Source organism: Lissotriton vulgaris, chromosome 3_1 (assembly GCF_964263255.1).
Source record: "Lissotriton vulgaris chromosome 3_1, aLisVul1.2, whole genome shotgun sequence".
Lineage (NCBI taxonomy): Eukaryota > Metazoa > Chordata > Amphibia > Caudata > Salamandridae > Lissotriton > Lissotriton vulgaris.
The window spans coordinates 888,458,416-888,484,142 of record NC_141689.1 but is presented as its reverse complement, the minus strand read 5'-3'; the positions used below and the strand labels follow the sequence as shown (position 1 = coordinate 888,484,142).

At 45.2% G+C, this 25,727-nt stretch overlaps 1 protein-coding gene across 2 annotated transcripts in view; it reads right to left on the bottom strand.

Annotated features, from left to right (window-relative positions):
• Nucleotides 1-25,727, bottom strand: part of PUM3 (pumilio RNA binding family member 3) — a 320,840-nt gene that overhangs the window by 135,649 nt on the left and 159,464 nt on the right. For both annotated transcript variants that reach the window (XM_086961213.1, XM_086961214.1), the window contains exons 10-11: nt 18,851-18,929; nt 1,826-1,924 (exon numbers count right to left, since the gene is read on the bottom strand). In XM_086961213.1, the coding sequence (XP_086817339.1) occupies nt 1,826-1,924; nt 18,851-18,929 (178 nt within the window). The remainder of the gene's footprint in view (nt 1-1,825; nt 1,925-18,850; nt 18,930-25,727) is intronic.

Here is a 25,727-nt window from a genome sequence, read left to right as displayed (position 1 = left end):
GGAGATGGAGGGTCTCTGATTTCTATAAAACTATCATCAATTCAATACTGTCAAAAGTAAAGACCTCCTCAACCAACAAAATAATCAAGCCTGAAGTACTCATACTGTACAATTATGAATTTGCAAATGCTTAGCAAAAGAGCACATGCGCATATTTCCCATGAGAAAAATATTTTTCCAAGTGGAGATACTCCTTTTCAAATTTTTTAATTGTAAATGGGAATTTGCACTTGCATTCATTATATTTTGTACACATTATTTGAGCTTTGGAAATGCCTACGACTTTGTGAATCAGGACTATAACAGTTCCAGTGTGGGCTACGTCAGACAAACACTACAGAAGTTACAAAGTTTCAGTATTCAAAGAATTTGAAAAAGTAAAAGAACTGCAAAAAATAGAACACTTATCAATTTCAAGACGCCATGAGACTAGGTTCATAATTAACAGCAAGAAGTATACCACTAAGATCTTTAAATCCATGTTTTACAGTTTCAGAACATGCCAGACTGGAAAGAGAAAATGCACTTTATAATAGAAATACAGGAGACCAAAGAAAATGTGATCTTGACTAGAAAAAGCAGCCTACTTTTAACATGGCACTCTGTCAGTTGAACGGCACAAAAAACAGATGTTTGGCATACAAAATAAGACACAAATACCATGGACTCAAACAGGGGAAGGTTTTGTCTACTAATTATATTAAGTACTGATAGAGAACACAGAGGCTGGTGTACTTCACAGTAAAAGATTGTAGTTTGTCAACTTGCATACCAAATCTAACATTTGGCAGTAGAGCCATTTTCTACAACAGATATTGTATGACTGACCACGACACTACCCCTAAGGCCTGTTCATGAGAGCCGAGTTCTGGAGAAGTGTGGCTCACTGGTTAGAGGAGGCAGACCTGGAAGCAGAGGTCAGCCCGGGACCAGGGTTCAATTCCCGGCTCGGCGGGGTCTTGAGTCCTAAAATGTCCATGGACTCGACAATTCTCGCTCCGGTGCCTACTCGATTCACGGGTTCACACTCTGCGACTCTGGGCAATAGCTTGCTTAATCTCCACAACGGCCCCTCGCGGCGGGATGCCTGGCTTTCACCTTGCGGATACCCTGCTGGGGTTATCTCACAGGGGAATACCAGGACGGGTTCCCTAAGCAAGCGCTTAGAGACCGGTTGGTGATTTGCGCTATATAATTTTCTGTACATTCACATAAAACAGTGGTCAGGGTTTAAGTTGGTGTGGGTATAGCTACTCGTGGCTAGGTGAGAAATAAGCCTCTTATGAACACCTGACTGAGCCAGTGGAAGATTAAAGAAGAGTCCTTTGGTCATCTTCACTATCCATCAATCGCAGATAACAGCCGGCAATTATTGTCACAGCACCAGAGTACTGTGCCCACATATTCAACAGTTCTGTGCTACTGGATGGAGAGATCATTTATGAGTAAGCACTGTTAAAAAGCTGATAATGTGTAATACCGGTTGGCTCTCATGAAGTGCTCTGTACAGGTAAATAAATATATGTCCAAATCCAGGTTGTAGATTTAGATGTGTGGGCTTTGGAATTCTTGTGATTAACCTAAACTTTGCAAATCTACTCAAACAGTAAAAGGAAACCACAGAGGAGCAGCTTGACACTTTAAAAATATGTTTATGCATAGGTCCCAATATGTTTACAAATTATATTGTCACAAAAAATGAAAATGTTATTTGAAAACATGGAAAGTCAAACACAGAGGTTCATCACCACAAAAAACAGTGGCATATCAAGAAAACAGAATATTTTACAGAATAAGTTTCCAATTTGGATGATATAAACCATACCTTTGGGGTCCCATGCCAAACGCAGTGCATGGCTACTCTGGCACCATCATGGGTGTGTGCTAAATAGATCACAGCTTCTCTGATGGCTTCAATCATTTCCTGGTAAAAATAAAATTGCACCAAAAATACATAAACAATAATACCCAATATTTACAATACAGTTCAGACAATACAATGAAGCCTACAGATACATTAAGAAACTAGATCACAATGTTCACATGCAACAAAATAATTGCTACAGATAATGAGAAACAAAACGTAAGTAATAGAGATCCATTGGGAGTCTATAGGAGTGTAACACCCACACAGTTTATTCAAAGTTTCCCCCTCCCCACTGGAGGGGGTTATGAGAATTGGATTTGTATATGTCACATTCAAGAGAGAACTGCGGATTATTTTAAGGTGTCTAGATGCAGGTTTGTGTCATGGTATGTTACCGCCCGTTGCAGAATGAAACCCTTGTGCAGTAATCCAAACGGATTACTGTACAATAATTGGAGGATGAAAGAATGTAGATCCCTTGCTAGTTTAGGTAACCGGGGGTGGTTCTCTGCTCAGCGGAGTGACGGATCATCTATTGTGCTTGTGATACACCCTCTCATGATAGTGAGGCCAGTTTAGCTGGTCAGAGCATAGTGTTTAAGATGGTTATGTATGAATTGGAAGTAGAAATCGCCCAGCAATGGTTACCTTTGGCTGCCGATCAACATTAGGGAAGTGGATATCCTTTTCAACTGAGCTAGATACAGCTACAGAGATCGCTTCTCCCAGTTTATCTACAAGCAAGTAATTCAGCTAATAAGAAACAAAGCAAGGAGGACTCCTGGAGCATGCATGCATCCCCCTAGGCTTTAATCACTTGATCAGTCCTGTGAGTGTAATCATTTGTGAGACACAGATACTGTTAAATGTGCAAGCCATTTACAGCTTCAAATATGTAAGTTCTGGTCTGGCCTGGCAAAACTGTATCCCAGCATAGTGTCCATGAGCCCCACATCACCCTGTCTGCTGATGTACAGTGATGCTGTTTAACAGGACATAAATGCTGCTCACAGAGATAGATAGGAGAAATAACACAGCTTGAGAACATTTATGGTCTGAGGAAGATCAAAGGATCCATGTCATCACCCAGATGGGCACCTCAGCCCAGCAAGGAGGTAACCATGACCAGAGCAGTCTGAGCCTGCCGAGGGCTGAAAAGATAACCAACCAAAAGGTTGGAGGGGTACATCCACAAGTTCAAAAACAGGTGACCATAGTTGACTCTTCTGATGTTAGAGCCACTGTGACCTCAGGCAACACTGAAGGACCATTGCCATAGGATGTGTGATACCAACAAAATGCACAAGACCATGGGGCCAAGTAGGCAAGAGCTGCAAAAACAACAGTTTTATCTTCTGAACATTGAAAACTCTCTGAGGAAGGGGAAAAGGCCTCCATGTATGATGTGTCCAGTACTTCATGAAGGTTAGACATTGCATAGTGAAGAGGGAGACTTTTGGGCATTGATGGCAAGTCGTGCATGAGAGTCGTCATACCACTGAACGGGGCTCCTGACATGTAGGAACTCTTGACTGTAACAGTCACGCCTCCACAACTGCCAGACTTGCTGTAAAGACGCCTGGAGAAGTAGTAAGTCCAAAGGAAAGAGCTGTGGACTAATAGCTCTGGGTTCTTATCAAGAACCTCAGGTAATGTATACTGGCAAAAAGAATTGAACAATGAAACGGGGGGACCAGGAGTTCAAGGGAGAGTAATCAATCTTCTGCATCCAGGGAGAGTAATCAATCTTCTGCATCCAGGGAGAGTAAAATGTTGGAATAATTCTAATTTACAACAATGCATCTCCTTGATTTCCATCTACATAGTTATGGATTTGCTGGTAAACCTCTTTCCAAGTGTGCCTTGACTTAGGGACAGTGAAGGAAAGTGCCCCTTTTTGACATGATCACCCCGCGTTTTGCCTGGTACCTGATGCAATTTTGACAGACGTGCACTGGGGTCCTGCTATCCAGGTCCCCAGTGCCAGATCTCTATCCCTAAAACTGTACAACCGTTACCCCATTTGGCAATATCTTTAGCACCCCCTGTAAGTCCCTAGTAAATGGTACCCCTAGTACCTAGGGCAGGGAGACTAAAGAGGGTCCCTAAGGGCTGCAGCATGTATTGTGCCACCCTAAGGGACCCCTTCACCACACTCACGCAAACTGCCAGCCTGCAGAAACTGCTTTCAATGTAATTAAGTGGCCCCTACAGCAAGTCTTATAGCCCCAAGGCAGGGTGCATTATATTACATTTGAGGACATATCTGCACGAGCAGACGTACCCCTGGGATGTCAATGCCGATTCTTGGGACATTGGCAGTGAACAGGGAAGCCATCTTGAGTTCCCCAGCTACATGATGCCATCACTGAAACTAAAGAGGTTTGGTATCAAACATCTCATACTAATAACCCACACTGATTCCAGTGATGGATTTATTAATACATGCACCCAGAGAGCACCTTAGAAATGACCTCTGAAAACCTACCAACCTCTAGTGTACTGGTTGACTGGTGTAGACTGGTCTGCCACCAGATACAGGTTTCTTACGCCCTGCAGGTGAGGGTCTGCGCTCGGAGGGCAGAAACAATGCCTGCTCCGGCCAGAGATGTTGTCACCTCCTCCAAGCAGTATGGCTAATAATCAGCATATCAAGGCAGGAGGCTTCAAAGGCCTCTGCTGCCTTTGAGATGTGCTGCCGGCTACCCCCTAAATTTGGGAGATGCCACCCCTTGCCCTGAGGCCCATTTGGCCTATCAGAAGAGTTACTCACCTTCAGTAACGATATACCTGGTAGAGACACAGTCTAGCCGCAGATTCCTTAACTTATACTTTCTCCCCAGGTGTCAGACTGGATCCGGAAAATCTTTTTTCCCAGCAATACCTCTGCACGCCGGGAGACGGCGTCGCACAGCTCTGTCCTGACCTGACGTCGTCCACAGAAGTGACGTCAATGGAGCCATATATACCCCTCCCGGCGTGCTGACAACAGTTTTCTACCAGGGAACTTTTCCGCGCCACAACGTGGAGCCATGCAAAAACTGCGATAGCATAGGAACAGTGTGTGTTAAAAAAAGAGCCAAATCGTTTAAATAACGATAAGTAACATAAAAAAGAGAAACAATACGAAGATGAAAAAGCACCTAGTACCCGGAGGGACTAGAGGGACTAAAGGGAGCTCACAGAGCACTTGCTGCAAGCAAGGGCCCAACAAATTGCCAAGCTGTGCCCCACCTTGAGGGGGTAACTGCCACAGCACAAAAGATAGGACAAGCCAGACAGCTTCTCACCACCGGAGGGATATTAAAAGAACCACCATATTGAAGCAACATGTTGCAAGACAAGTGACTAGAAGTGAACGACCACCAGTAGGTTCACTACACACACCCTCCAGAGATTGAAGGAGTGTAACACAAAAGAGAACCTAACCCAACCGACTGCCATAGAAAGATGGAGGTACAGGCGTGGACGGTGAGTCAAATTTAAAAACAGAATAACTCCACGCGTGAGGAACACAGGTGGAGCAACATTAGGAAGTGAAATGTATAGACATGCACCACCTAAAAACGTGGACTGAGTGGAGAGCCAGAGGGCTCGAAAACTGAACAACACCCCCTGCGCCAAATGGAATGTGCGAGAACACGTCACCAACCAAACACCAGGACGGAGGGAACACACCCTACCCCAGTGTGAGGTGTGAGAGCACACCTCCGAAAGACCAAGGCCACCAGAAAAGGTGGGGTTAGGTGAAGAACACCATATGAAATGGCTTTCGCAGAGCTGGGATGATGGGCGGACATTAAGGAATCTGCGGCTAGACTGTTTCTCTACCAGATATATCGTTACCGAAGGCAAGTAACTCTTCCATCTGATAAAGACATCTAGCCGCAGATTCCTTAACTTAGAATACATACCAAAGCCATACCCCATAGGAGGAGGGTCTGCGAAACAAACACCAAGTTCCAGGAGAACATATTAGTCAAAAGGCTGGACAAAACACGGTGGGATCCGCAATGTCAGGGCAACAGACATTAGACCCGGAAAACTCTGTAAGGAACATGACAACGGTAGAGCATACATCTGAACATACACCATAGCAGATGCCAAAACGATACAGGGGACAGTCCGAAGACCGGCCGGCCAAGAACTGGAGCCGCAACAGGAGGCTTGTGTTTGGAAGAAAAAAACATCAAATGTGTACCCCTTAGGACATGCGACAAGAGTGGCAGGGCCGAACCCAGAGTCGAGTGCAAACAGAGACAAAAGAGTCACCATGGAGCAAAAGCTCAGTAGGGAGGCATGCAGCGAAGCGTAACAAAAGGTACCACAGTGAGGGGACAACCTGCAAGCCAGGAACACATAGGTGACTATCCCGAAGGCGAGAGTGAGCAAGAAGGCCAGATACTAGGGCAAAAAGAACCTAGTATGCGAGCACCCCCGTGGCGTGTAGAACCTACGACATACACACAAAGAGACAGGAATGTTGCCACACATACGTGAAGGGATGAAACCCTAAACCGGGGAGTCGTTCAATTTGTACCACTGTACTGGTGTGCGACAGAACAGTCACAGAAACAGGTGGGAACCTAGACCACGAAACTGCAGTAAGGGATTGAGAAAAGGCCCAGACAGAAGGCGGTCGCCAGAAGCGCACATCGCCAGAGACCGACACCGTCTACCAACAAGGAGAATGCCAAGAAGACGACATGCACAGTAAGGCTACCTAAAGAAGCAACTGTGCCAGAAATGGGAGTAAAAACTCAATCCCAGCAGCTGGTGGGGAGCTCAACACCAGTGCTACAAATGTGAGTAAGAACCCAGACCTGGAGAAACAGTTGGGGTGGAGCACAGATCCGGTGGCAGAAAGTTATAGACAGGAGCCACCCTTTGAAGAAATATGCACAGGGCAGGAGCGGAAAAACCGAACCCTGTCCTGTAAGGAGCAAGGGTCCGGAGACCCCGCTAAGTGGGGTATGAGGCAACACACAGCCAAGACTGAGCTGACGGGAACTCCCCTCGCCATAGACAAGAACCCCGACAGTGCATGAGCCACAAGAAAGCACATAGAGCACAACGTGTGTGCACCAATAGGGCGAGTATTCGCAGAATACAGAAGAGACTGTTCCGGAATGGGTCAGAGGGACCAGCATCCCAGGGGCGCATGTTCACCTGTAGACAGACAAGACAGACACAGTGAGTCTGCAAGAACACGCGTGACAAAACCCCAACGAAACAGCAGGGAAGGACACCCCTACTGAGGCGTGGATGGACTACGGACCAACTGCAGACGGCCCATGGTAACTCCTGGAGAGAGACCAACCCGATTGATCTCATCAGAGGAGACATCCTACAACAGTAGGTAGAGTCAACTTGCGGCAAACCTTCCCGGGTAGGGAAGATTAGCTATCTGCCAACAAATACCCCACATAGGGTAAGGCACAACCCTACAAAAGAAGGGTTTCTCTTGAGACAAGCTTGTGGGCAGAGGCTCAAAAGAAAGATAAACACAGCTAAACCAGCTGTAGCAGATTAAGGAAATAACACTCCTGAACAGCTGTAGAACAGCTGTAATGGGTAACAGAAGAAAGTGACGGCACCGTCATGAAACCAAAAATCCTCCACGAGGTTTAAAACCATTGAAGACAAGCAAACAGACAGGAGGCGCCTGACCGCCGAATCAGCATGGGCGTCAATCTGTAAGCCGCTCCGGAACATGCTCTGGGAAAACGCCATCGCGCAACCACGCATGGTGGCGCATGACAACCGACCTGGCCATAGGCAGACCGAATCAAATATTGCGCCATATCATGGCCAGGACGGATTATGCGGGCCAGATCGGCACAAGAGTTCTTCGGCAAGGAGGGGAGGAGCTGCTCGACCGTCCCAAAGGGCAAATGTAGCCCCAGCAAACACACACGTGTTCAGGGACCGGAGTCGTGTGCTGGCTGAGACAAACCGATCGTGGCCACTTGACTCCCAACACCGAGACTCCAGAGGATGCAACGGAACAGGAGTAGTCGAGAGAGCTGCCTGAATCACAAATCCACCAGCCACAGGATGGAGGGTCAAACAGGCGGGCCATTGGGAGCTGGCCGATGTGCCACAGCACAATCCATGGGGTCCCATGAAAAGGGCCTCGCCCACTCCCCGAGAAGGATATCAAATAATGACTCTGCAAATGGCAGCAATGGCTCCATGTCGCCCGTGCCCTGGTGGAGAAAATCCAGCAACGGCTCCGAAGGCCGAGAGACTGAGGGGGGCTATATCCTCAAAATGTCTGCAGCTCTGCAAACAGCCCTGATAAAAATTCCCACTAGCCTCCGTTGCCCCGCGAGGTGGTGACAGCAAGTCATCAGTAGGTTGACGGACACATGCTAATACGGTCACGTAATAGAGGCTCGGCAAAAGGATGAGTAGGCCAATGCCCCACTGGCGCCCGCTCCGGAGAGCGTTGAAGTGACTCTGGGGGTGGGGAATCCACTGGGACCACACCCTCCACCAATAAAGCCGGAAATGGAACTGGCATCGAGGCGGCGGCGACCCGATGTCGTCGACCTCCCAAAAGGCCACGACTGGCAGAGTGGAGCCTGCGTCTACCTCCGTAAAGGCTTCGACTGTTCGAGTGGAGCCGGTGACCTCTGAAAGGGCCTCGACCTGCCGAGTGGAGCCGGCGACCTCTGAAAAGGCCTCGCCTGGCCGAGTCAAGCCGGCGTGGACGACCTCCGAAAAAGCGTAGACCGGCCGAGTCGAGCAGGCGTAGATGAGCTCCGAAAATGCCTCGACCGGCCGAGTCGAGCCGGTGTCGGCAACCTCTGGAAAAGCCGTGACAGATCGGAGTCGGTCTGGCGACGACTCAACCCCTCCCGAGGTTGAAACCTGCGAGGAGAGTGCGTGCTGAAGTTGTCGGGCACCGCGCCGCAGCCACCTCCAGCAATGCCGCAGGGAGCCTTGGAAGGCTGTGCGACGGTGCTGTGGAAAGGCTAGATGTCATGGGATGCCCCTCCGGGCTGTGTCCCGATGTTGCGGCGACTCAGGAGTAGGAATCAGGGCACTCGGTTGCTGCCGAGGGTAAACCCGCCGGCAGAGTCCCTACCCCCACTGTGGGGCCCATAGGCGCGCCAGGGAGGGGGGGCAAAGCAAGAAAGGACTGCAGGGCCCTGCAGTAGTCCTCCATCTGAGGTTGAGTCGCCCCAGCACTCGAAAACAGGGGATATGCAGGGCACAACTCCTGGGGGCCAGAGTATGTATATGTATGTATAGGCATTTATATAGCGCACTGCTTACCCTTAGGGTCCCAAGGCGCATCGACCGCTGCGAAACCCTTCCTGGCTTCCCTGAGAGATGGTCCCTTAATGGGTATCTCCAGGGTGAGACCAGGCATTCCCGGCGGTCTGGTGGGGCCGTTAGTGAAGATGAGGCAAGCTAATGCCCAGAGTTGCCGAGTGTGATCGCTGATCAGAGTGGGCACCGAGGTGAGAGAATTATCGAGTCCGCTGACCCTGGTCCAGAAACCTGCCGCGCCGGGAATCGAACCCCGGTCCCGGGCCGTCCTCTGCTCTCGAGTCTGCCGCCTCTAACCAGTGAGCCTCCGGCAAAGACCTGGAGCCGCGGGCCCCGACGATGTCGACGCGAAGCAGACTACTTCCGCTACTTCCGTTTGTGCTTACCCGAGGTAGGCGAATGACGGTAACAGTCCCGGGACCTGCCTTGAACAGGAACATCCTCCTGTGAGGACCGGCGCCGTGTGGACATCTCCGATGGAGAAGGAGACCGGTGCCGAGAGGGGTCTGTTCGGGACATCTGGGCAGACCGCAGCTTCATGCGGCGTTCCCAAAAAAGATTTCGGCCGCAGCTGGCGGCAAGCATCGCACTCAACGGAGTCGTGGCGCTTGCCCAAGCACCACATACAGAATTCATGCGGGTCCGTCGCTGACATCTGTTGCGAGCAGGACAGCATGGCTTAAAGCCCGCAGGCATCGAACACACTGTTCCTTGACACAAAAAGGCATTGAGAAAGCCTGAAGATAAGAAAAACAGGCCAGAGCTATCCCTTTCAAGGAACTGTGTTAGGACGCGGCAAAGAAGAAAACTGACGTCAGCACGCTGGAAGGGGTATATATGGCTCCATTGACGTTACTTCTGTGGACGACGTCAGGATGGAGCCGGGCGACGCCGCCTTCCGGTGTGCAGAGGTATTGTGGGAAAAAAGATTTTCCGGATCCAGTCTGACGCCTGGGGAGATATTCTAAGTTAAGGAATCTGCGGCTAGGTGTCTATCAGATAGGATAGTCCCCCCCCCCCCCCCCCCCTAAGGTGGGCTATCTGGTGTGAACACAAAAACTAGAATTCCATCATATTGATTTTTGGTTGAATTAGGCTCACTGGGTCAGGGTTATGCCCACTATCCACAGGAAGTGGTAATAGAGGGCCGGTCACTCCCCTAAACGCCAGTATATATAGTATTTAGGTGGGACCCCCTGATGCCAGGAACTCCGATTCAACGGATCCAGAAGAAAAGGACAAAGAAGAGCTGCGAGAAAACGAGAACTGAAGACTGCCCGAAAACTGTCTGTGCCCCTTTGCTTTCAGGACCCTTGTGACCACAGCTCCCAGTTAGAAGATGCAAGACTTGTCCCCAAGTCCCCGTCTTTAGCCTTTTTTGGGTAGCCCCCCTTCTTTCCACCTGCGCAGCATGCAGAGCTACCAACCCGACCAGCACCTCTGCACTCAAACACCCCAGGGCAGGTAACAAAACACTGCTGTGGTACTTTGGACCTTGTCCCCCTACGACCCCAAGTCCAGAAAAAGGCCCTAGAAACCGACCGTAAATAACTATTTGTACATTTGCCTTTTTTACCATATAGGAAAGCATTCCTGCGTAAAAATACATTTATTTGAACATTTTACTTAGTTGTAAAATCAATATTGAAAAAAGTGCTTACTTGATAATGAAGTTCTTCATATCAAAATTTACATAAAAATACAACGTATTTTTCCAAACTGGTCTCCGATTTATTCTTGTGTGCGTCATTTATTGCCTCTGAGTACTGCAAATTCTTAGCACTACCCTCTGATAAGCCTAAACCGCTCACCCACCCTACCACCAAAGACATTTACTGTTAATTTTGCCTCTGTAAACCAATAAGGGTTGTGTGGACTCTGCACAGTGTACCTCATTTTGGTACACTACATACAGATATATTCCAAAAGAGGAGCTTAGAAGAAAAAATGAAGGGTGCCCTCCACTCAATACTATCAAAATCAAAGCCCTAGTTATATGTCACACATGTACATCAGAATTGCAAGGGATACTCATGATTTCTTCTTTTTTGTGGGACAGGGTTTGATGTCTAATCCTACACCCCCATGTGGATCTTTTTAAGAAAATAAAAGCAGGTCGGTTTACCACAGTGATGCTTGACAAGTGTTCAAACTGAAAAGTGAGGAGAGTCTAGGACGTGCCTCTCATAGGCAAAAACCTGGGAGCAGTTGGCAGGTACTCACCAATTAGCTCATTGTGTCATCAACAACACTTTCCAGACAAAAAGAAAACTGACATCAACTCCTAAAAGTATATAAGTGAGAAAGAGCAATGTGTCAGCTAAAGTGCTATTTGTGCAAGTCCAAATAGTATGTTTGGGAGTTGGTTTCCTTTTTTGTCTAGGAAGTGCTGATGATGACACAGTGAGCTGATTGGTGAGTACCTGCCAACTGCTCCCAGGTTGTTGCCTACATGAGGCACCTCCTAGACTCACCTCACTTTTCTGTTTGAATACTTGTCAAGCATCACAGTGGGAATCCGGCCTGCTTTTATTTTCTCAAAAACGATACACATGGGCTGGGTATGATTAGACATCAAGTCCTGTCCCACGAAAAAGAAGAAATCATGTAACATCCCTTGCAATTCTGATGTACATGTGTGACATATAACTAGGCCTTTGTTTTTTGACACTATATACAGACACTCTGCAGTTCATTCATTCAAATAACTATTTCGATTCCAAAAAGAAGTCATAAAAGTATACACCAATATAAAAGATACATAATTTGTCATAAAAGTCCACAATACATATTTACATATTAGGCTTTACAATGCATTAAAAAATAACCTTGGTCATATATATGGACAGGACAAAGTGCTAAATGCATTTCATTAACAGGACAACAGGAGAAACATTTATAAAAATTTCCACCAACAACTTATTTCAGTATCGATTTCTAATAGCAAGGGCCGATCTAATAAAACTAAGTACAGCATTACATATCCTTGGAGTTGACAAGGACAATAAATGTTCATAGCCCTCTTTGTAGTAGCGTGATCCAAGAGATAATAAAACAGGTCTAATGAATGTATTTCTTGGGACCTTATACAAAGCACAGAAAAGGATAAGGTGCAAAGTACTTTGCGAAACCCTATCATTACAGGGGCAAGGGAGTAAACTCTCACACCACCCCCCTTGCTTTGGAAAAGCAAAAAGGAAGTGTAATGTACTAAGGTGAAACTTTGTCAAATAAAAACGCCATTGCGTATGGATGATATAGGATAAATAAAAAGGCCGCTGCAATTTACCCCTCAGATACAGTGCATGCTCGCTATTCCTTAAGGTACCCAAATTAAAACAATAGGCATTTTTAATAGTTAACTTAGAATCCTTGCCAATCATGTCAGGGTTTTCAAATATATTACCTAAGCCAATCTTGTAAAAGGTATCCCTAACCTATAGGAGCCATGGAATCTCCATACAATGGTCTAATTTAAGGCAGTCTTGTAAAATTTCCTTTGTCAATTTCAGTTCTTCAGATTGCCAAACTTTAGACCATAGCAATAGGGGAGACACATGTATAATGTCACTTACAAACTCCATACCCACCTCCCCATGACAGAAACTGTTCGAAGTACCTGATGGGACAGATAGGAGACGCTTTATAAATTTGTTCTCCATAACCTGTAACTTTTCACTATTTTGTGACCCCCAGACTCCAGCCCCGAAAGTTGCACCGGAGACACACTTGGCTTTATATAGGGATATTAATTCTGCCAACGAAAAAGGGCTTCAATTGATTGTGTAACCTTTTGGACCCGAACTGATATCAGAGGGTCCCAATTCAGCTTCTTGTTAAATAGGTTACCCAGGTAATTAAAGTTGTCAACTTTCACAATGATTGAGTCTTTCACCATATACCTGCGGGTTTTTACACCTTTCGGGCCGCAAGTCATGGCAAAAGATTTAGTGAAATTGACCCTAAGATCTAAGCTTTCCATAAATATATCAAAAGCATTCAAACAAATCTACATGCTATTGGCAGTAAGGGTCATTAAAACCGTGTTGTCTGCGTATCACAACATTAGTATCCTTTTACCATTAGCCTGTGGAAAGTCACCACATTCCAACAAAAAGCTTTCTAATCCATTGGTATAAACCAAAAATAAAAAGGGAGCTAAGATGCATCCCTGACGTACACCTTCAGTGGATGGTATAGGTTTAGTCTTCTCCCCACCAGGGCCATATCTAATTCTCACGGTTGTGGCAGCATGGAGTCTACGAAGCAAGGTGACCAATGGGTTCCTCAAACCCCATGGACTCCATCTGCCACAGCTTACCCCTGCATACAGTGTCAAAGGCACTGGACAAGTCCATGAATGCCAAGTGGAACTATGCTTGGCCCCCATGTACTTGCCCATAATTAGTGCCAAATTGAGACACTGCTCGGTGGTTCCTTTACCTCTTCTGAACCCATATTGGGAATCCACAATAATGCCTACTGACTCCGCCCATGTTTCGAGGCGTACCAATATCACTCTGCCCATTAGTTTGCAGGACGCATCTATTAGTGATATCGGCCTGTAGCAGCACGGGTCAGACTTGTCACCCTTTTTAAAAATAGGTACCACTACAGCATCTTTCCAGGAAGTTGGAATAAACCCCACCACTATTGCCTTAAATACATTTAATAGGAGTGGTGACCAGACCTCTGAGTTATGTTTAAAGAGATCCAAGGGTACTGCATCTGGCCCTGGGGCCTTTAATGCAGTACCATTACTCAAGGCAATCTTTACCTCTGAAAGGGTTAATGAGGCACTAAATAGTTTGACTGACTCCATATTGAAGTCACCAACTCCCACAGTAGTAGTTAGCAATACCTCATTTGGGTTACAGATTTTACTATAATGAGCTACCCAGGAGTCTTCTGGTATGTGCACTTGCATGGTACCCTTTTCTTCAGATTTTAAAAATGGTCGGTTTATTACCTCCCAAAAAAGCCTAGTGTCCCTCAATTCAGCCGCTTTCTCCCGATCTTCCCAAGCCTTAGTCCTTAACTCAGTTTTCCGTCTACTAATTGCGTCTCTATACCTTTTCCTAGCCGATCTAATCAGGTCTCTATCGCGTGGTACTTGGCGTAAAGCCTTTGTTAAACTTGTTTGAGCAGCAGAGCATTCTGCGTCAAACCATTTAGGTCCCCTATCTTGTCTCCCTCCCACTGTTTTTACAAGGTGTGATGCCACATTTCCTAGGAGGGATTCAAAATTCTTGATTATAAAGTCTGGATCGGACATAGGCGTCAAACAGATTTCTATCCCTGCCTTATTTTTCTTGAAGATATCGCTTCCAATTGCCTCACATCTACTTTGTCCCACCTTAAGGTGACCCCCTGATTTTGACCATATTTTATCGGTTGTTCTGCGGTCTGGGTTTTCTCAAAGACAGGGTTAAAACTCACGATTAGGGGGTTGTGGTCACTGGCGGGATTCGCCTCAATCTTTAAATCCTTTACAAGATTGGCAAAACCCATGGATACCATAGCAAAATCAATTGTACTCACTCGACCCCCCTGTACCCTGAAAAGTGGGTATACCCAGTGGGCCGGAAAAGCTCGGCATATCCAGGATACATAAATCATTATTCATAACAATACTATTCAAAGCATCCCCCTGTTTCGAATGGGTAAAATGAGCCAGAGGCTGGTCACTTGAGTCCACCAATACACACACTCTAGACCCACTAAATTTACAAAACACACAATTAAAATCACCTAACCATATAATAAAAAAAGGGAAAACCCTGTTTGTAACCTTAACAATTTCCTCCTGTAATTTTTCAATAACTGAGGTTGCATGGGAATCAAATATATTGTAATACCAATTTATTAGAAGGAGGGGTACTGGAAATAAGTCCTTGATCATAAGTAATTGGTACCAAGGAGATTACTCCAATCGAACCACATGTTTTAGATTATACTTTACAGAGATAGCTATCACAAGCCCACCTTTAGCTCTCCCTGCTTGTGAAGGCTCAGCAAGAACATTAAACATTTGGTAACCATCCAGGCTATGATCCACTATACTCCATGTCTCCTGGAGGATTCGATGAATTTTAACCACGCTGGATCCTCTAGCCTCCGCCAAAGGCCAGCTATATTCCAGGAAATCAAACGAAAGTAGCTGTCCTCGGCCAGGTTACCCTCTTTACCCTGTGGTACTTTTCCAATAAGCTGGACTATATCACTCTCACCCACTATTGTTTCTATAACATTACTTGCTACATCGGCATAAGGGGAGTTTATACTTCTAATATTATTGGGGTTTTCTCTACTCTGCTGATTTAAAACAGAGTTGAGATTTTCTTTACCTGCAGGTCCCATATTCACTTGAGCAACATCATCTCCACTGTGGGCTACCGGTTTAACATTTGGCTCATCAAGGGTTCGGGTTATATTGCTAACCATCTTTACCCAAGGACCCGCTACTTCATCCTGTCTTTTCTTGGTCAAACTAGATAGAATAACGTTTTCCACATATTCAACCGTCCCCCCATTAAAAGTACAATCCTTTGGGAGTCAGTCCACTCCATCCAGATCCAAAAGTGGTTCAAACCTATTTCTTATGGACAAAAAATTTGGGAAATGTGAAAATTGAGGAACCCCACTAGGTCTATTTATCCTGAATGGTCTACCCCAAGTAGGGTTCTGTGGCATAGATGGGAGATCAATATTTGAATGGGGATAAAAATAATGTAGACCAATTGATTGTAGATCACCTAAACGGCCAAACCGTGGCTTCCTGCAGATATATTCAACAGCCCAAGGGTCTCTGAGGTTAACAATTACACAGTCACCCTCGAGATCCTTAGTGCTATGTCCTAACCACAACACCCTCTTTACGCCTATAATCTCTGCGTTGGAACCCGAGGGTAATCTTCTGTTCCTACTAAGCCAGAAGATAACTTTGTTTTTTAATTCCCTATCAGATTCCTTGGAGTCTGGACTAAGTTCTGGTACCCCTGTTAAGATAACTGTGAAAGGGATTGATTCTGGGGGGAGATTTACACATAGGGGGCTTCTTTTTAATTAGTTGTCTGCCCTGTGGTGCGGCGCTAAAAGGCTGAGTTGGCCCTTGCTTTGGGATGGGAGCTTTTTTCAAGGGTGCCATCCTGGTTACTTTGGGTGCTGAAGTTTTCCGCTGTGCCACACCATTAACCTCCAAGGCCAGTAAAGCATTCTGTTCTGCAGTAATTACGGAAGTTACTGCTTGAGTAGCATTTGCTGATTGTGTAACAGAATCAACTCTAACCTCCTTCTTATTCCTGCTTTTAATCACTAAGCCCATTTTTGACGTCTTCCGTTTAGCAATTTCCTCTAGCCTATCCAGTTTTTCTATAATTACCTTCGTTCGATTAATCACAGGCAATATTAATGACCTTACTAATATTTCCATTTTGGCAAGAATGTCATCACTAGGAGTCTCTTGAGTCTGGGAGAGGATTTTGTCATCCAAAACACCGTTTTGGTTTACAAACCCGAGGAGTTCGCATTTTAGGTTGTCTCTTTGTCCTTTTTTTCCTGACATCCCCGCTCTTTCTTTGTCCTCCCCCTCTCTTCTTTTTCGCCGGTTTGGGAGTAACTAAACTCACTACATTCCCATCATCCAATCCCTGATCTAATACTTGCTGTGGTTGGGAAGCATGAGTGGGGGTAATAGGTAAGTTAGGTGTTGAAGTTCTACAGCTTAGTTCACTAGGAGGTGGACTAAGTACAATTAGACTTGGTGCATTGCCAGTAGGAGACCCTTTTAAGCCTGCCTCTAATATGCATGGGATCGGGCTAGTAATTACCAAAGGGGCCAACTCATTACGTTCAGCCGGAGTTACAGCAGCCCCAATTACACCTAAGGAAGATCGCTTACCAGTCAAGATGTCTAATGATAAACGCTTTTCTGCAAGGGCTATTTCTTTCTCTATAATTCTTGTAGTCCTTGTGAAAAAGTCATCCAGAGTACCCGTGACTAACCCAGCGTTTGTTTTTATAGCTACCAATCTATTTTTCCCTGAACGTAAAGCCATTATAACAGAAGCACCCAGGTCCTTTGGTGGATCTAACAAATTTGGTATATTTCCTATACAAAGTTGACAAACAGTATAGAATTAATATCTGAAAACCAAAAGCCAAAAGGGGTGGCCCTGCCCAGCCTCTTCCAGCCCCAGACGGTCCGCCCTTTGCCCGGGCTTAGCCCGGCGCCCGCCCGCGCGCGTCCCGCGTTGCGGGAAATTGATAAGATTATAAGGACCTCCCAGGAGGGGGGCGTGTCCAATGAGGGAAGAGGCAGCAGGTGTGTGGCGCTATGCCTGCTGGGCCTCGCAGTCCCTCAATGTCAAGATACTCTGCCCCACAGTTCCGTGAACGGCACCCGCGAAGCGGGGGCCGTGAAAGGTGACAGCAGAAACCCTCAGAATCCTCGTGGTCAGGAGCAGGGTTGAAGCGGCAAGATAACACTGAGTAGCGGCACCCGTGGAGCGGAGGCCGTGCTGCAATGATGTAGAGCCAGGAGGGGGAGTGTCCAATGAGGGAAGAGGCAGCAAGTGTGTGGCGCTATGCCTGCTGGGCATCGCAGTCCCTCAATGTCAAGATACTCTGCCCCACAGTTCCGTGAACGGCTCCCGCGAAGCGGGGGCCGTGAAAGGTGACAGCAGAAACCCTCAGAATCCTCGTGGTCAGGAGCAGGGTTGAAGCGGCAAGATAACACTGAGAAGCGGCACCCGTGGAGCGGAGGCCGTGCTGCAATGATGTAGAGCCAGGAGGGGGCGTGTCCAATGAGGGAAGAGGCAGCAGGTGTGTGGCGCTATGCCTGCTGGGCCTCGCAGTCCCTCAATGTCAAGATACTCTGCCCCACAGTTCCGTGAACTGCTCCAGCTAAGCGGGGGCCGTGAAAGGTGACAGCAGAAACCCTCAGAATCCTCGTGGTCAGGAGCACGTTTGAAGCAGCAAGATAACACTGAGTAGCGGCACCCCTGCTCTGCAGTTGAACACCAACAATTGCAAACCAGCAAACATGTCCTTTCCATTTATCACATGTAAGACAAAAGCTAAACAAGGTCAGGGGCACTGGATTTACATGTTTTTCGCATTTGCCACCTAAGCCATCATCTACTGCATAATCTGCCGATTTTATCGAAACAAAATTTGTTTGCAGCTCAAACAGTGCAAAAGTTAATAAAAGCACAGCTACATATGTTGCTGCTCAGTGAGAGGAGGTCCTTTGTAAAGGTTGACTGGTCACCTTTCTGTTGCTTATTGCTGTATTTGGGCCTTACACTGTTGTTTAATGAGGAGCAACCTATATCTGTTAACATGTTTAAATGACAAAATAATGCAGTAATGATATTTTAAAATGTACTGCCTTACGCTGCAAAATTTGGCTTTTCTAGCTGCATAATTTAATAATTCCTGCTGCGTAATTTGACCTTTCCCTGCTGCATAATTCCAGTGGCCTTGAACATTGTAAACAAATAGCAATGCTCCAAAGAGTTATGCATGCTATTAAATGTATAGAAATTATTTCAATTTTTCCCTTTTTATGTGCACCAGGCACTTTACGCAAAAAGTGAAACTTCACAATTTTTTCAAATAAGGGATCCATGTCAGCAGGACTACACAATAGCAAAAGTACAACAAATGGATTTATGTAAAATCAATGGGTTAAATACTTACGGTTCTTAGTTTTTGTGTAGCATGTACAAAGAAATCCAAGAATACTTTATGTACTAACGAGTGCTTAATAACTGCTTCTCTGTAAAACAAAAGAGCATTCAATTGAAGCAAGATTAAAATTAAGAAATTATTTAATGGTGATCACATGTTTAATCATTAGGAGCTGGTCTAGTTCGGAACGATGGGGTGCATAATACTAAACGCTGAACAGCTTAGCTCGAAACAACCTAGATATTATTTATCTTGCAAAACCTGTTTAAAGAAAGGTGCAATCTCATCAGAACATGGTGAGCAATATGCAATAGGTGCGATGTCGAGTTCTGCGTGAATTGCCTGTATGAGAAGTTCTCCATATAAGTCAGTTGTGGATACATTCGAGTATCGGCTTTCTAATTTCCAGAACTAGTCCAGCCTGTTACAACCTATGCCAGAACAGGTCAGAGTTGTCAAGCTTTGAAGGAGGTCACCTCGAAGGCACCCAACATACGACTGGTATCCAGATGCCCAAGTGAACTGGCAAAGTTTTAGGACACTTCTTACTAATACACTAGAACAACGTTTTCCAAACTGTGGGTAGCAAGCAGATTTTTGGCGAGTTGGAAAAGTCCAAGCAATAAATAAAGATGCCTTTCAATTCTGTGTTTAACTTCACATTTGCCGGTGATTCAAAGACAGAGTTCAAATGTCAGGCTATGTCTTCTGTCAAATTGATGCTTAATCTTTTAACATGGAATTGGTGTTTACTTTTCCTTGTCCAACTGCAAAGTGAGAGGTGTTTTTAAAGTGAACTTTGTGACAATCTTGCTGGAATACAGGAATTGTGCTGTCCTGATGCAATGTCGGTTTTTTGAAACACAATACAAATCTATATACCTGCAAATGAACTGTATGCATTCCGCAGTTAGGAAAGCAAAAACGAAGCACATTTTCTTTTGCAATTCTGAAGTGTGCTGGAAACAGAGATTTTAATAGGATAAATTAAATCAAGACACTTGATTTGTAGATGCACAAATGATAAATAGTCTCAGAAATCTGATTTCCACACATTATAATTTGAGTGCTACAAAGTTTTATCAGTAAAACTTGATACATCTTTGCAAAGTTGATGCCAGTTTCAATGGAAAATGTGCTCTCTGCAAATGACAATGTGCTACCACATGATGCTTTAGTTAGGTAGGTAGTTAGTTTATTGTTTCAGCCAAACAATTATCTTCAATAATTCATCAGATCAAATACTACAGCACAATTAATATTCTTTTAAAAAACTATGCATTTCATTTAAGATCATATTAGTTCATATGCTAAAAATGTAACTCCTATTTCTCACACAAATGAGAATATATGCAACTCTTTACTTTAATACAATATAAAATAAGTTTAAAAAACAAGAGACCTATTTGAAAGCCAATAATTTTGTCAACACGCATTCTTTCAAAAATAATGCCCGTGGTGTAACTCGCTGACCCTCGCAACTAATACATTCTTAGAGCATAAATAGTATGTATAACTGCTTGCGTACTAACTTGATCTATACAACTTCATTAAAAGAGTGTCCAACTTGCTTGTCAACATTCAAATTTAAATGTGTGACTGATCTTTGTTTCCATGCTGCGAAGATGTAAGATGAAACAGCCATTGTGATAAGCCTGTCATCCGATCTAAAACAGAAAGCCTCCGCCTAGTACCTAGTCTAAATTTAAGTGAAAGAGCTCTTTTTCCTGCAGGATAAATATCGTGCAGACAATCAATTAAACCCAAGTCTTGATTGAACGAAAAATAGTGCTTGGATAAGGCACCTGGGTGGCTCATGATTATTCATTGTTTGTAGTGCCAATATGCCTTTGTTACCACATCAAGGTTGTCCTGTGTGATTGCTTCAGGATGAAGCCAATATTTATTTAAGCCAATGGTGGTCAGAACGTCTGACAAATGAGCAAACCATAGTAGCGTTTAATAGTGTTGCTGCTTTATGATATGCTTTAGTAAGAAAGTTTGTCATCCTAAGACGTGGGTCATGGTTCTAATAAGTTTGAGAACCACTGCCTTTCTATCAGTCTTTCTATCAGTCTATCCCTTTCACTCTCTTCTCGACACAAGCACATTTCAGTTCAAGCGCCCATCCATACTGCTCCAAATACCATTTGCAGTGTCACTTATGACAACATAGTTCTCCACCTAGTCTAACAACACTCTCTTCCAAACATTCATGCAAGCAATGGCCCATAGCTCACGGTACAAGGCACGTAAGATCCAGTCTGCAAAAATTCAGACAAGCCAGGAACGCTCTGGTCTTCAAACGATCAGCCAAGAAATGAAGACTGCAAAAGCACACTAGTGGTAAAGGTAAGCTGTAAAAATAACTAGTAACATAGCAAAGCCTATTTGGTGCCACAAATACAGTGGCAGCTAGCTTTACAGCCTTTAACGCTTCTGTGAAAACATGACAATTGCATGCATATTTGTTGCTTAATTTATCGAGATACACAACCGGCTCTGGAGGAAGGCATGCACTTCAATCCTTGAGGTAAAAAGAACAGTGGGATTACTAATAGTCTTAGCAATCAGTGAGCTATGTGCACATACTACACAAAGATCTAAAAATCGAAAAAAGTTTCTAAAACCAGATGCACACGTGTGTAGAAGAAACTACCTGAATGTGGCATTCATTCAGTCTTAAGGGCCTCAGTGAAAACGATTAAGTAACAAAAGTACAACGTAGAGAATTAGGCATGTACCTTCATCCACTTTCATAGAGCTTCTGTTCAGCAACCAGTAAATCACAGCTATAATACAAACCAAAGGCTAACACCATCCCTCACAGATGCAACAGCACTGCTACATAAATCTGAGTTAAACAGAGACACCCTTATTAAAAGGCTAGTGAAAGTGTTCAGCATAGTGGGGGAATGTAGAAATCACACAGGAGTAGAGTGTAATAATGCACAAACATTAAGTTACAGCAAAAATTTAAAAAAATCAGACAAACTAGAGGCATTTAAGGCAAAGCACAGGCAGTTTCGGGGGAAATAAGTCAATACAGACAAAAACTATAGAGATGGGAAAACAAAGTAAGAGGTCCTAGCATACATGTCATAATGACAAAGAATACCTGCTAGGGGTCTGGACAGGATGGATAGCATTGGAGTGCCACCAGAGAACCAGCAACAAAATTAGGTTACACAACCAGATGCAAAATCTGCAAAGGGTCACATGCCCAGAGAAAAGAGCTCCATAGTGCTGTGCGTACTGAGGACGGAGCAGGACAAAGAATATGTATACACGGAACCCAGAATAACAGATGGCAAAGTAAAAGTTTCTGTGAATATTCAGGAGTAATGGAAATGTGGGTAGTCAAGGCGCTAGTGGGAGCAGATGCCAACCATATGTGATTGCAGCACGGGCAAGGTGGATGAATAAAAAGAAAGACCACCTTTGTGCTTGAGATCAACCAATGTGAACACACTAAAAGACCACAAAGAAGTTCAAGGCTGAGGAAGCAGGAGCTTGCAAAAACATTGAGGGGCGGTGCAAAAGATTTTGGTTGATGATTAAGGCAAGGTCTTTTGTTGAGTTGAAAGGATCAGAGGTTGAAATGATAGAAGATATATTGATGGATTATTTCTTTATTAAAAGTGAGATATAAACATTTAGTAAACCTTACAGCATCGGACTCATTCAGGATTTGCTTTATGAGTGCTTGTCGTGTGGGTGTCTGTATGTAGAGCTGGTGTAAGATGAGTGGTGTCAAAGGGAATTCTTTACAATTGGACAAAGCACTTTTTAAATATGAATTTCTACAGGTAAGTAAACAGTTCACTTAAATGTGTCTTACGCAGCAATGCCTTCCTATGGGAGAAAAGATATAGGTTGCGTACAGTTATTTACGGCCGTTTTTTTTTGGGGTGGGGGGGTTCTCCTTCGGGACTTAGTCGTAGGGGGCCAAGGTCCTAAGTCCAGAAAGCAGTTACTCGTTACTAGCCCTGGGAATTCCGGGTGCAGAGGTGCTGTTCAGGGTTGGTAGCTGAGTGTGCTACACCGGTGGAAAGATGAGGGGACACATAGAAGGAATATGCTACTTACCAGTATGCATCTGTTCTTGGCATGTAGGGCTGCTGACATTCATATCTGTGCATAGATCGCCGCCTAGTGTTGCGTCCGGATGATTGCACATTGTTGTCCTGGAAGAGTGTTCGAAGTATCACGAGATAGGTGGCTCCTCCTTCGGACTACAGTGCGCATGGGCATTCTCTCCATCCTCTGATTGTTTTTCGCCATTGTGGCAAAGATGGAGTATAGTACAGTAAGAGATGGCCATGCAAAGAGTGAATGCTACAGCTGCGACAGGCACCGGGGAGGTGGGTGGGCGATATGAATGTCAGCAGCCCTACATGCCAGTAGTATAGCAGAGCTCTTTTGACGTCTAGAGTATGCAAGGCCCTTTCAGCTACTGTCTGTGGGTTTTGAAAGAACACTGGCAGTTCTATGGTTTGGTTTATATGGAAATGGGATACCACCTCCGGCATGAATTTAGGGTTTGTTCTGAGAACTATTCTATTTGCATGTACTTGAATGAATGGCTCTTGAATAGTTAGGGCTTGCAGCTCGCTAACTCTTCGAAGTGAAGTAATGGCAATAAGGAAAGCCACCTTCCAAGTAAGAAATTGTAGTTCGCATGAGTGTAGTGGTTCAAAAGGTGGTCCCATAAGTCTGGTTAAAACGATGTTTAGATTCCAGACTGGTGAAGGTGGGTGTCTTGAAGGAATTACGCGTTTAAGTCCTTCCATGAACGCTTTAATTGCTGGCACCCTAAGTAGTGAAAGGTGTTGCCTGTTTTGAAGATATGCTGCTAACGCAGCCAAATGTATCCTGATGGATGAGTAGGATAGATTGCAACAATGCAGGTGCAAGAGATAGCAAATGATGTTTTGAGTAGAAGCATCAAGTGGGTTTATATCATTGTTACTGCAGTAAATGACGAAACGTTTCCACTTAGCTGCATAACATGCTCTGGTAGTAGGTTTTCTTGCCTCTTTGATAATATTCATACAGTCTGGGGGCAAGTTTAGGTATCCAAACTCTAGGATTTCAGGAGGCAGATAGCCAGGTTCAGCTGTTGCGGATCTGGGTGTTGGATTTCTCCATGGCTCTGAATTAGAAGATTGGGTGTGAGTTGCAGTCTTTGATGAGGCACCACTGACAGTTCTAGGAACGTCGTGTACCATGGTTGCCTCACCCATGTGGGAGCAACTAGGATTAGCGTCAGCGAATGTTGGCGCATTTTGCGTGCCACTAACGGTATTAAGGGGGCTGGTGGAAAAGCGTACGCAAATTTGCCTGACCAGTTCATCCATATCGCATTGCCTTGCGACTGTGGGTGTGGGAACCTGGCGGCAAAGTACTGGCATTTTGCGTTTTCGCTTGTGGCAAACAGATCTATCTCCGGGTGTCCCCACTTCCGGAAGAAAGGTTGTAGCACTTTGGGGTGAATTTCCCATTTGTGCATCTGTTGGCTGTGCCTGCTGAGCAGGTCGGCTACTTGATTGTCCTTGCCAGAGAGGTGCTCTGCCATGAGAAATATGTCCTTCTGAATGGCCCATTTCCACATTGTTTGAGCTAGGTGCGACAGCTGTGGCGAGTGTGTTCCTTCCCGTTTTTGAATATAATACATAGCTGTCATGTTGTCCGTCCAGATCAACACAGCTTTGTTGCATAAGTGTGTCTTGAACGCTTTTAGGGCTAGAAAGATTGCCATCAACTCCAGAAGGTTGATGTGCATCTTCGTTTGTTGTACAGTCCAGAGTCCTTTGACTGTGTAATTTAGAACATGGGCTCCCCACCCTAGTAGGGATGCGTCCGCGGTTAACACTATTTGTGGTACAGGCTCTTGGAACAGTCGACCTTTGCAAAGGTTTTGTGGATTCCACCAATGCAGAGAGTTGTATGCACGACTGGTCACCAACACTAGGTCCTGTAATCGCCACTGAGCCCGATTCCACTGCCTTGCTAGGCACTCTTGGAGCGGACGCATATGTAGCCTGGCATGAAGGACTATGAATATGCACGAGGCCATCATGCCTATTAGTTGCATAAACACTCAAGCTGGTAATGAGTGTTGAGGTCTGAACCTTTGGATCAATGTTTGCATTCCGTTGATCCGTGCTGCGTTGGGATATGCTTATGCTGCCAGTGTATCTATTGTTGCCCCCAGGTACTGTTGGACGTGGGAGGGTTGCAAATGCGATTTTGGGTAGTTCAGCGAGAAGCCCAAACTGTGCATGAGATGGATGGTTTTTGACATGTGGTTGGCACATTGCTGGGCTGATGGCGCGTGTATTAGCCAATCGTCCAGATATGGGTACACATGGATGTGTTGCCTCCTGAGATGTGCCGCCATTGTAGCTAGGCATTTGGTGAACACTCGTGGAGCTGTTGTGACACCAAATGGTAGGACTTTGAATTGGTAGTGCTGTCCTTGAATGGTGAACCTTAGATACTCTCTGTGAGCAGGGTGTATTGGTATATGAAAGTATGCGTCCTTGAGGTCTAGAGTTGCTAGGAAGTCTCCCTGGCGAAGCAATGGTAAGACTTGTTGGAGAGTGAGCATATGAAAATGCTCTGACAAAATGTACAGGTTGAGGGGCCTGAGGTCCAATATTGGTCTTCGAGACCCGTCCTTCTTTGGAATAAGGAAGTATAGGGAGTATACTCCTGTTCCTTGATGTTGTAGTGAGACTGGTTCTATGGCCCCCTTTTGCAGCATACTGACGACCTCTTGCTATAGCAACGTTATATGTTCCTGTGACATTGGACGGTGCACGGGTGGTATGTTGGGAGGTGTTGAATTGAGTTCGAGGCAATAGCCATGTTGGATAATTTG